The sequence below is a fragment of the Stegodyphus dumicola genome, chromosome 7 (assembly GCF_044657685.1).
Source record: "Stegodyphus dumicola isolate Sdum_Otavi_A_Nest chromosome 7, ASM4465768v1".
NCBI lineage: Eukaryota > Metazoa > Arthropoda > Arachnida > Araneae > Eresidae > Stegodyphus > Stegodyphus dumicola.
The window spans coordinates 137246765-137259787 of record NC_140774.1 but is presented as its reverse complement, the minus strand read 5'-3'; the positions used below and the strand labels follow the sequence as shown (position 1 = coordinate 137259787).

The 13023-nt window shown below is 31.4% G+C and overlaps 1 protein-coding gene across 1 annotated transcript in view; it reads right to left on the bottom strand.

Annotated features, from left to right (window-relative positions):
- The window catches only part of LOC118202411 (choline kinase A2-like), a 44467-nt gene that overhangs the window by 12471 nt on the left and 18973 nt on the right, over positions 1 to 13023 (bottom strand). The window contains exons 6-7 of the mRNA XM_085821434.1: positions 11329 to 11387; positions 9609 to 9696 (exon numbers count right to left, since the gene is read on the bottom strand). Coding sequence (XP_085677560.1) covers positions 9609 to 9696; positions 11329 to 11387 — 147 coding nt within the window. The remainder of the gene's footprint in view (positions 1 to 9608; positions 9697 to 11328; positions 11388 to 13023) is intronic.

Below are 13023 nucleotides of genomic sequence, written 5' to 3'. Positions count from 1 at the left end.
ACTTTAGTTATATTTACTGTAATAAGAGTGTCATTATTATTATTTGCTAGTGTATATGCATGTAAGTGACTAAGTTTGTTTGTATTTAAGTGACTAATATATTAGAGTAACTTTGCAAATTGTTAAAGCCAAAAAACTGACAAGATATTTTATTGTTTTTCTTGATACTAATTAATAAAATTATGTACATCTTATATTGTCTTTAATATTATATTAAGGACATTATAAAATGATTTAAAGGAACAAGAACCGTCGTAATATTCATAAATTTGCAAATTTCAAAAGTTTAAATATAACCTTTATTCTTCAGCTGCAGAAATGCAAATGACGAAAGTGATAAGATAAGGCAATAAGAAACATAGGAAGGAAGTCAAGCTGCAGGTACCATCCATTAATTAAAAATGAAAACAACAATCAAAAAATTTTCTTAAAAGCTGAGGGTAAAGAAGAATTGGAATTCGGATCGTTAACTATAACTGAAAGATTTTTGTGAATGTAAAATGCCTCTAAACAATATAATTCACCAATGGAAGATATTTTTTGAATAATTTTGGCTGCAGTTAAAATGGAAAATGCGATTTTTTGATGAATATTGTTGAGAAACAGAGAATTTACGTGTTTCTTTTTTTTCCCTAACATATACCTGATATTCCTGAGCACGAAATATTGAGGTGGTCTTAGTGTGATCAATGTAAATTACATCACGTTGATTATACCCCAGGAGTTCATATCTGGAATGGTGTCAAGTATAGAACTGCAAATTTTATTGACAGAAGGGAAAACGACACAAAATTTTAATTTCTGGAAAATATATGCAATTTTATAGCTAATATGTGGAAAAAAAAGGAATGAAAATATAATTCTTATCTCCTAAAGGAGAGGGTGCTTTTTAATGTGTTGAAATGAGAATTTTTTAACCACTTAGTCAGTAATGTTAGGTGAAAATACTTGTGAAAATGACTTATCTTTAATTGAAAATTATTTTATTAATTTGCATGTAAAACGTATATTATGTTTCTTAGTAATATCTAATGAGAAGTTTAATTACTTTGAAAACCTTCAATGCATGATAACAGTTTAATAAGCTAATGGAGAAAAATAATTGATTTAAGTTTAAAAAGATTCAATTTTTTAAAATTTAAAATTGTGTGTTCTCAGATTTATGTATACTTTGTGTTCATAATTCAAACACTTACATAATTTGTACATGTATTGATATATAGTAAAGTAACTGGTTATGTTAATGACTGTAGTTGCCTGTATTTGAGGGTATTTAGGGCACTTACCGCTTATCAGCACCCACACTGTAAAGTCACAAACTTCTTGACAACTTTGGAGAGCATTCGTGAACATCATGACTAATCTTTTGCCAAGCTAATGCACGAAAGGCAGCAGCCATTTTCATAATGGCATTGCATTAAGAATTCCATACAAAGCAATGAATCAATAAAATTAAAACAACAAGGAACATCGGTAATAAAACATCTATATTTTTTGAAAAAGCTTTCTTTTTTATGCCCATGTACACTTTTATTTAAAAAGCGCCAGAGATTCGCACAAACTCGCCATCCGTACAACCTTCTTATTGCAGATTGCCAAAAGAGATATATGCCTATTTGGATCGCCACCCAACTGCTTCGCCTCAGAAATATTTTTGGAACTTTTTAAGTGGGGGCGAAAGTAATTAGAACGTACTTCATTCTAATTCAGAAGTCAAACAACAAAAATCAGCGTTATATTTACGAAATTTTCACAGGACTAGTTTCGATGGTTTTACCGAACCACCATCTTCAGCTGCAAAACCGCAAATGAACCAGATAGGAAATAATGATTAGATAAGATAAGAAAGCCTGGACAAGAATAAGCAAGTGGCGCCATCTGTTGGTGAAACCAGAACTAAAACATAATTTCTTTAAAGGCCGAAGGCAAATTTGGATTGGAATTAGGATCGTTAACTAGAACAGAAAGATTTTTATGAATGTGAAATGCCTCTAGAAAATCCAGTTCTCCAATGGAAGATGATTTTTGAATAATTTTGGCAGCAGAAAAACTGAAAGTGTGGTTTTCGGACCAACAATGTTGAGCAACAGAAGACTTCTGTGTTTCCTATTTTCTAACATATGCCTCATGTTCCTTGACGCGAAATTTTAAGGCTCTCTTAGTTTGGCCAATGTAAATTAAACCACACTGGCAAGGAATCCTATAAATACCCCAGGAATTCATATCCGGAATGGGGTCCTTGAGTATGGAACTCGGAATTTTATTGATGGGAGAATAAACAACCCGAAAGTTAAATTTCTGCAAAATATGTGCAACTTTATAGCTAATTGATGGAAAGAAGGGAATGACAACAGAATTTTTATAATCTCCTAAAACAAGATTGTGCCTTTTAGTGTGTTGAGATGAGAATTTTTTAACTGCTTGATTAATAATGTTGGGTGGAAAGCCCCTGTCAATAGCTATTGCTTTTAAATAATTTAGTTCTTCATCAAGGGCTAGTTTGGAGGAGCAAACTTGAAGAGCACGGAAAACATAGGAATAAAATGAAGCTAACTTTTGTTTAGTCGGATGACATGATTTAAAGTGTGGTGGAAGGCAAACCGATGAAGGTTTACGGTAAACCGTAGTACTGAAGTTGGATGTGTTACGTGTGACCAGAATGTCGAGAAACGGAAGAGAATTGCAAGTCTCAAGTTCAAAAGTGAACTGAATAGCAGGATCAATAGAATTCATTGTTGAAAGAACTTTATTTAAATCATCTTTATTACCTTCAAACAGAGTAAAAGTATCGTCTACGTAGCGGAACCATGCCGGGAAGTTTAAAGTTTCAAACAATTTTGATTCATAATAACGCATGTAGATATCAGCCAGGATGGGACTGAGGGGGCTTCCCATGGCTAATCCCTCAGTTTGCTTGTAATATTTATTTTGGAAAACAAAATGTGTTTGTTTCAAACAGAGTTGAGTGAGAGAAATTAGCTCATCAATTTCGATGCAAGAGAAATGAAATTCGCGAAGTCTGGTTTCTAGACATCTTAATGCACCCTCCACTGGGACATTGGTGAATAATGATTTTACATCAAAAGAAACCATGAGTAAATTACTAGGAGAAATGTTTTTAACTTTTTTTACAAACTCTATTGAATTTTTTATGGTGTAAATGTTATTGTCTAATAGAGTTGAAAATCTAGAAACTAAATATTTAGCTAATGGATACGAGGCAGTACCTAAATTTGATACAATAGGGCGGAAAGGAATACCACTTTTATAAATTTTGGGAAGAGCATATAATGTGGCACAATTCGCAACAGATGGGATAAGTGAATGTTTTAAGTTGCCTGAAATGATTTGCGAAGATTTGATCGCAGTTTTTATTTTTGACAAGTCCGAAGGTGAAGGATCTTTAGGGATCGGATTATATGGTCCTTCGTTTAAGAGTTTAGTGACACCATCGATGTAAGTGTTCCTATCCATGACGACTATCTGGCCACCTTTGTCGGCCTTTGAAATAATAATATCCGGGTTAGAATGAATTTCACGCAATGTAGCTCTTTCTCTCGCAGTTAGATTTGGTTTCAAAGGTTTATTATTGAATTTCACATTATGAGCGATAAGATGCCTAATCATTTCTTTCTGTGAATCTGAAACTTTACTGAACTTGAAAGCTTTTTCGATAGGAGCCAAAATCTTTGGAATCGAGGGTTTACAGGTTTGTGAGAAGTTAAAATTATATTTTAGAATTCTCTCTTGTTCTTCTGAAATACTAACATTAGAAATATTAACTATTGGCTTGATGTTTACAATGGGAAGATTTTTAGAACTACTTGAACTGGAAGATTGTAAAAGAAGTTTTTCGAATTTAACTGCAAGGGTGTTTTTATGACGGTTAACTGCATTCTCCGTTCTAGACCAAGACTTTTGTTCAAGGGCAGTGAATTTTGGATATGATTTAGCGAGTTCCAGATGAAGCTTATAGAGTTCACGTTCAATTTTGGACAATTGTTGACGTGTATCCCTTATGACGGACTGAAGTAAAGCAAGCTTGCAATTTAACAGAATTCTTGAAACGCGACTCGAAGGTTTTTGATTAGATTTGATTTGAATAAAATTGGGGATCAATTTTTTACATTTACATTTAAGTAAAAAGTCAAGATGATTCAGGAATTTTTGCTGTTTCAGGCGTAATTTAGTGAAACGATTAACGGATGAAGGCATGATAAACAATACAGAAAATCAAGCTAAATTAACTAAACAATAATAAAGCACACACAAAACAGCAGAAAAATTCCTCACTGAAATTAATAGAAAACAAAACGTTTGTAAGCAAAATGCATGAAATCAGACAAGCAAAGCACAATATCCTAATATACAAAATATAAACATAACTTGAAAATTGCAAAAAAGTACTTACCGAAACTCATGCAATCACAAAATGGCGGCCACATCACGTGTAAAAAAGAAAGCAAAAAATAAGCCTGTTTGGGGCTTCTATAATTAAGACACAATAACACGCCGAATAAATACTATTTCAGAAGTCAAACAACAAAAATCAGCGTTGCTACGTAGACGATACTTTTACTCTGTTTGAAGGTAATAAAGATGATTTAAATAAAGTTCTTTCAACAATGAATTCTATTGATCCTGCTATTCAGTTCACTTTTGAACTTGAGACTTGCAATTCTCTTCCGTTTCTCGACATTCTGGTCACACGTAACACATCCAACTTCAGTACTACGGTTTACCGTAAACCTTCATCGGTTTGCCTTCCACCACACTTTAAATCATGTCATCCGACTAAACAAAAGTTAGCTTCATTTTATTCCTATGTTTTCCGTGCTCTTCAAGTTTGCTCCTCCAAACTAGCCCTTGATGAAGAACTAAATTATTTAAAAGCAATAGCTATTGACAGGGGCTTTCCACCCAACATTATTAACCAAGCAGTTAAAAAATTCTCATCCCAACACACTAAAAGGCACACTCTTGTTTTAGGAGATTATAAAAATTCTGTTGTCATTCCCTTCTTTCCATCAATTAGCTATAAAGTTGCACATATTTTGCAGAAATTTAACTTTCGGGTTGTTTATTCTCCCATCAATAAAATTCCGAGTTCCATACTCAAGGACCCCATTCCGGATATGAATTCCTGGGGTATTTATAGGATTCCTTGCCAGTGTGGTTTAATTTACATTGGCCAAACTAAGAGAGCCTTAAAATTTCGCGTCAAGGAACATGAGGCATATGTTAGAAAATAGGAAACACAGAAGTCTTCTGTTGCTCAACATTGTTGGTCCGAAAACCACACTTTCAGTTTTTCTGCTGCCAAAATTATTCAAAAAACATCTTCCATTGGAGAACTGGATTTTCTAGAGGCATTTCACATTCATAAAAATCTTTCTGTTCTAGTTAACGATCCTAATTCCAATCCAAATTTGCCTTCGGCCTTTAAAGAAATTATGTTTTAGTTCTGGTTTCACCAACAGATGGCGCCACTTGCTTATTCTTGTCCAGGCTTTGTTATCTTATCTAATCGTTATTTCCTATCTGGTTCATTTGCGGTTTTGCAGCTGAAGATGCTTGTTCGGTGAAACCTTCGAAACTAGTCCTGTGAAAATTTGGTAAATATAACGCTGATTTTTGTTGTTTGACTTCTGAATTAGTATTTATTCGGCGTGTTATTGTGTCTTAATTATAGTACTTCATTCTGTTAATAAGAGTGTAGTAATTTTAGTATTAGTAATGTGTTAGTAATATTTTTGGTATTAGTAATATTTTGGGAACTTTTTAAGTGGGGGTGAAAGTCATTAGAACGTACTTGATTCTGTTAATAAACAGTGTAGTAATTTTAGTATTAGTAATGTAGTAATTTTTATATAACATCAAAATATATAAAGCAAACTTCTAAACTTAATTTGCAACAGTTTCTTAACATTCTAATTTAATATGGACATTTTCCCTCTCCAGTCTTTTCACAGATAATTTGCAAACTAATTCAAACAACCAAGATCGAAATTTTTAATAGCCAATGAGGGGACTGCAGACCAAAACATTTCTCGTTTTAAATTAAACTTCCAACATGTAATAGATAATTTTTTACTTCTGTTGCTGCTGATTTGCTGCTTCATTTGTCTTGAAAATTAGGTTTTTTTAATATTGCAATGATGCTAATTTTGTTCTTACAGAACAAATTCCTCTTGTGCCTAGTTATTTTTTGTTAACGAATGAAAAATGAGTGTCAACCTTGAATAAAAAGGAATATTATTAATTTGACCACGTCTGCAAGTTCTTCATTTCGCATTTACATGGTGCAACCTTTCTACATGATTTTATATGTATATCAAATGCAAAATGAATTAATATTTATTTAATTCATTATTATTTTATTTTTATTTGAGTTTATTTTGTATTATTATCCCACTTGTTGCTGATTTCATCACACAATTGGATTAGGTTTTGAACTTCCTTTTTTGCTTAGCATTTTTTCATTATATATATATAGAGAGAGAGAGAGGGTTTAGCAATTTGGAAAATGACCTGTGCAGACCTTTTTTTTAGAGAATACATTTATTTTTAGACTTTACGTTTTTCCAAGTAACTGCTAACTGCTGTGCATTTCGTAAAACTTCAAACTTAACAGATCACATGTGTAATAGAAACAAATAAAATGTTGTACTTTCTTATTATCTTCACACGTATTCAAAAGTTATGAAAGAGTGTTATTCAGGCAATACGCAATGTTGCTAAAATATATTTGTGCATATAGTATATGTGCATTTCAGTATATGCAGTTTTCACTTTTGAAATTCACTGCCCACCTTTCCGAATAGTATTTCATTTTGCATTGAGTGCATTTGTTTTTGTCATAGCAAATGATAAAGAAACTATAGAATTTACCATCTGATGAAATATAGAGAGAGAGAGGGTTTAGCAATTTGGAAAATGACCTGTGCAGACCTTTTTTTTAGAGAATACATTTATTTTTAGACTTTACGTTTTTCCAAGTAACTGCTAACTGCTGTGCATTTCGTAAAACTTCAAACTTAACAGATCACATGTGTAATAGAAACAAATAAAATGTTGTACTTTCTTATTATCTTCACACGTATTCAAAAGTTATGAAAGAGTGTTATTCAGGCAATACGCAATGTTGCTAAAATATATTTGTGCATATAGTATATGTGCATTTCAGTATATGCAGTTTTCACTTTTGAAATTCACTGCCCACCTTTCCGAATAGTATTTCATTTTGCATTGAGTGCATTTGTTTTTGTCATAGCAAATGATAAAGAAACTATAGAATTTACCATCTGATGAAATTGCATTCTTCAGAAATATGGAATTTTGCATACAGTATTTGTGGTTGTGATGTAAAAGGCACAACCACTGTTGATTTTAGGCTGTAATGTAAATTTCTGTATGTTTGTGTATCTACATATATTCAAAATACGTTAAGAAGCCATGCGCTGCAGGAATATCCTGAAATATATTTTAAAAACTTTATATTGATTGTTTTATTGCATGAAGATACTATAGCTTGTTTCGTACTGAGAAATGTTTTAGGGCCTCTGAATACGTTCTTGTTTAACTGTCCTAAGACTAGTCCTGTCCACATGCTAATATACATTTTGAATGGGTAAGAAAAATTTAGATTGTTATGTTACAAGTAATTCAAGTAGTTCATTATTTAATTGGATTTTATTATTAATTTATGCATTGTCAATTAAATTTTAATTGTAAGCTTAGCGTTGAACCATGATAACCTAAATAAAGGTGACAATTTTTGCTTTTAAAACATCTTTCTGAAAAATATATCAGTCATATATGTTCATCCTAATAAGGTAATAATTAAAGTAGATTTAAAGGTGCCTCTTTCATTATCGCTAAGTTCTTGTTTCATTTATCACCAAGTTATTGTTTCATTTATGGCAACTTGAGTAGTTGAATGCTATATGGAAACCCTATTATGACGTAATTGATTGCATGATTGCGGAGAATTTGAATGATGGGAAAAGATTTGGAGAGGAATATTTTTGTTTTTTGTGTGTCGGATTTTGGGTAAGAAGCACATTGTTATTTTGTGGTTTACACGCTAAAATGACTGATTGTGGTACGAATAATTTGAAGTTTCTGTACGATTTGGAACGAATGGGAAAAGGCATTAATTGACATATGTGTAAATGAAGGTTTACTTAGTAGCCATTATAAATATCCTGTTTGTAGGAAGGAAAATGCGCATGGTCGAACGTCGGAGGATACCGGCACTACGGAGGATATTTTTGACTCTTACTTTTGTGAATTTATGTTGCGACGCCAATATACAGATTCTAGTTCAGATAATTTTATTATTGCGAATTAAATCATGCTTAATCCATTCTGGAATTATCATTTAAGTTATTAAATTATCTCATATATTGACACAGCATAGCGTCCACAACAAATTAAGTCAGTTTCTACGCCTTCAGTGTCTTTTTTTCCAAGTGAGACCAAAAGTAAACTTTCAGTTTTGTGCATTGAAAAATCTGCCATTTTGTCTGCTGGTCGAATTGCTTAGGAATTGTAAAAATTGTTTTTTAATTGTTTTAACTGTATTTGGTGTTTTATATTTTTCTATATCTTTCAATATTTAATGAAAATATTTTGCGTTTTTATGCATTTTTGCTTTGCCGCAAATTGAGAAATGAATTAATTAAATGAGAAATATATCTCTAACGAAATTCGAGGAAATTAGTGTCTGGTATAAGGAGTAAATATTATTGCCAGTCTGTCTCGGATAGAGGAGAATGTGTACGAATATCGCATGCGCATTAGGTAAGCAGCACTGAATCGTCTGTGAAAAACTTTCCGTTTTAATTGTTTCCTTTCTTTTATACTTCTTTTTAGATTCATTATAGTACTTGAATAGAGCATGTGGCAACGATTAGATAATTCTATTCAGATGTTATAATTTTTGTGAATTCCAAGTTATAAAATAAATGAAATGTAACGCTGTTAAATGAACCTAGCGCCAGAGTGTCGCTATGGTAAATAAATATAGTGAATTTTAAAGAGTGCATGTATCTATTGTCGTTTAGGCACTGTTGACGAAGTAGATTTAATTCAATTCTATAATTTTGAATGAAATGCTGGAAAACATGTGCATAATTTAATATTCCGTACAAGGAAATCATGTGCTATACACATCTGATTTTTTTTATTTTTGCCAAAACAAATCTGTAATTATTTTAAAATGTAAAATTCAAAATGTACGCTTGGGTATGCTTGAGATTTTCCAAAACCGGACTTTACGCTTGATCACTGGAGGTGATACAGAAAACAAGTACAAAAAAATCAAATAAGTATTTTTATTGAGAAAAAGAAGTAAATATTTTGTTCAGTAAAAATTTTTGTAAGGCAGAATTTCATATATTGTAGAATTTTATTCATCACTTTATTAGTAAAAAATTTTCTGAAGTTACTGGAAAACAATGTTTTTCAAAGAGTTCATTGCTGATAATGCATCATAACAATTAATATGTTTTTGAAATAGGAAAGCTATATTACATATAAAATTTAAAAAATTCAAACGAAATAAAGAAATTTTAGGGATATTTATTTTAATTATGTGAACATACCTGTAATTGTATCCACCGAATTCGAAATCGATTAATATGATGTCAGGTTCGCTAATTTTTAATGCATTTTCTCGAAGTAAAATATTTCCTGTCAGAAACAAATTCAAGAGTTATTTAGAAAGTAATGTGTTTTGATTTCTCACTTTCAGAAATACAGGTATTAATTCTTCTGATAAATATAGTTTATAAAATAAGAAATTAAACACTTAGCTCATTCAAAATAATATTGACTTTTATAAAATACATAATACAATTTATTCATTAAGATTACACAAATGAAATTCATAAAAAAGAAGAAATTTATATATATTAAACTGGAAAACGAAGTGCATAATTGCAACTTCTGAATCTTAAGGTTTATTTTCTCAGTATAATTAATTTTACGATATATATATATATATGGATATCTACTGAAATGTTTTACATTTTCTCAGAAATTTCTTAAACCAAAGTAAGTATAGAGGAGGGGAGTAAGAGGATCATTTTAAGAGTTAACATAGATGAATATTTTTCTTGGAAGAGTAAATTCGTTATAGAAAACAAAAAAATATATTTCTCAAGACGATGTTTGATGTTGTTGATCCAAGTCTACAGATATTGTAACAACCGTAGTTAAAATAGTGATAATTTTTTGGTTGGTATGCGAAAGATTAGAATGACAAAAATATTCCGAAGATATGATTTTTTGAAATCCAGATCTTTTTTAAGATATGCAAGACTGAAGGATTTGAACGTCCTATCTCTAATTATTACACTGAAAACCTGCAAATTTATTTTTTTCAGTTACGTTTGAAATTCAAAATTTTTATTTCCATTTGTTAAAGTTTACAGTATTTCTATGCTAATCGATACAACTAGAAAATCCATATTTCACACATTTGAATGGTTGCGCTTTCCTAATCCTAGTACCCACCGATGAATATTATTAAAAAAAGAGCCGTTATGTTCTGTTACGAACATGTGCATAAATAATTTATGTATAATTTGATAGGTATTTATACAAAATATTAAATTTAATAACTACGAGGGTGATAAAAAGTCTTACTAAATTTTACCATAAACTTATTGTAGAATCTTACAATAGAAAACACTTAAGTTCGTTGTCTTAAATAATTCTTTTTATTGCCTAAAAGCTATTCTTACTACTTTTAAATCATTTGAAAGTCTTAATGTTTCTTATTCAATTAATAATCCGGTCGACTTCAAACTTTCAGAAGAATGCTTAGTAAAAAAAATGTTTTTATTGTCATCCTATAAAAATTAATATTTAATTTAATTGTCATTTAAAATTTTAAAAACAGTGATTAATAAACCAATTACATCAAATGAAACAACGCTGTGCAATCTTTTAAGATTCCTTTCCTTAGTTTAAAAAAAATTCTTTTTCTTTATAATTCCACTATAATGAACTCTTCATTTGAAACAAAGGAACTTAGGGTTAATTAATTAATTAAATTAATGGTAAGAAACAACAGACCTGATTCAGATTTGTTTTGAATTTTTCAGAGATTTTGGAAGTGTTTGAAAAAAGTCTTTATGACTCAGCCACTAAAAAGCGTTTGCTTTCATAGGGGAAAAAAAAAAAAAAAAAAAAAAAAAGAATTTGCGTTGCGGCAGTAATTGGTGAACTCGCAATCACAATAAATTTCTGTTATCTAAATTTCAAACTCTAAAATGAATTAGACCTTTTATAATAAGATAATAATGGTGAAAAACTTACCTCCATGGAGGTCATTATGGCAGTATACGATAGGTGAATTTATTTTCTCCATTTCTTTTCTGAAAGAAGAGGAATAAATGAAATACTTACGTACTTACGGATGGGTAAGTAAACTACCTGATTTCAATATTACAAATATTGCAGTTTGCTTATGCAGTCAGGTTTACCTAAAACTGCAAAGTTTCAAATTTTATAGCTTTTCAATAAAATTTTAACAATAAGATCGATGTAAAGATTTTTTAATTTGCAGATGCTTATGAAAATCTTTACTAAAGTTTAGATTGTCTGTTTTCCAAATTATATTATTAGTGGATTAAAAACTTACCTTTTGGGAATAAACTGTTGCACTATTAAGGTAAGCCATTAAAGGGCAGCTGCATTTGATATGTGCCCTGTGAAAGCCTATGCCTGCATGTGTTGAATTTTTCCTGAAACAGTAACTTTTAACTAAAGAACTACGTCGGCCTGAAAGGTCTTGTTGATCGAAGGGTCAGGGCGAAACTAGAGATTTGGATACTCCAGGATAACAGATGTTAATGGGACTCTTTTCTTTAATGTTTGTTACAAGTTTTTTACTCTAAGTACTTCCCCCCCACTTATTTATGATTGATCATTTTCTGAATAATTAAAGTAACTTTAGATACTTTTTATCGAATGAAATATTTTTCGGTAAATCTCTTCTTGAATCAAAAATATTAATTATTTCATTGAGATTAATTTTTTGCGTTCAATTATTCTCAAGTGAGAGCAAAGCTAAACTGGAGAAAATAGTTTTTTTTATTAATTCAATTTTGAGAATGATGGCTCAGTCTTAGCAACAAGCATAGGAACCGTATGTACATAAGAACATGAGGCATGCTGTGCATGCACCAAGAATATTGGATTAAATTTTTTTCTCTCGATTATTATATTCTTCTGAGCCTGTCGTCGTAGTGTAAATGATTATACTTGAGCTAGCAGTTGGAAATTCCGTGTTTCGAATTACGGCAAGGGCGAGGTTGATTTGTTTTCATGTTTCTCTCTCCCAAAATCTTAATACTTTCAACAAATAAAAGGAGTATTATTGTTTTACTGTTATTGATGCATCTATCATGATCGGTATACTGGTTAGTGCTTCTTCTATAATGGTTGGTGCTCCTAGGGCTCCAAATTTGCTAGGATTTTTGGGCTCCGGTTCGAATCCCGGAGAAGGGGAATAGTACCTATGTGGTGTATAGTATCTTTGTGGAATAGAGGAACGAAAAACACAAGGCAACGTGTAAGTCTTCTTATGTGGTTTGAATGTAGGAAAAGAATGGCGGGAGATTTTCCAGGGTGTCGTCGACTAAAATTAATGAATGCAAGTTTTCTGCATTTCAGATTCATAGATAAGTTATTTAAAAACGGCAAATAATTAGAGAGCTTTGTATTATATATATGCTTATTGTAATTCAAATTACTGACTTTGATACCATTTCAGTCTGGCGTCTTTAGAATAGATAGGCCGAGCGGTAAAAGCCACTGAATACTGGTAGTTTAGCCCGGGGTTTGAGTCCCAGAAAACGGACTGGCTGCATAAGCGTTTTCGGGGTTTTTCCTCTGTGTAACGTGGATAATGCGTCAGTTTCCTTAAGCAGTCCTCCACGGGGCATACCTAGTGTAATATTAAAAGGCGGAGCACGTAATAAATACGTTAGTTTAAAAGAAACGTCACCC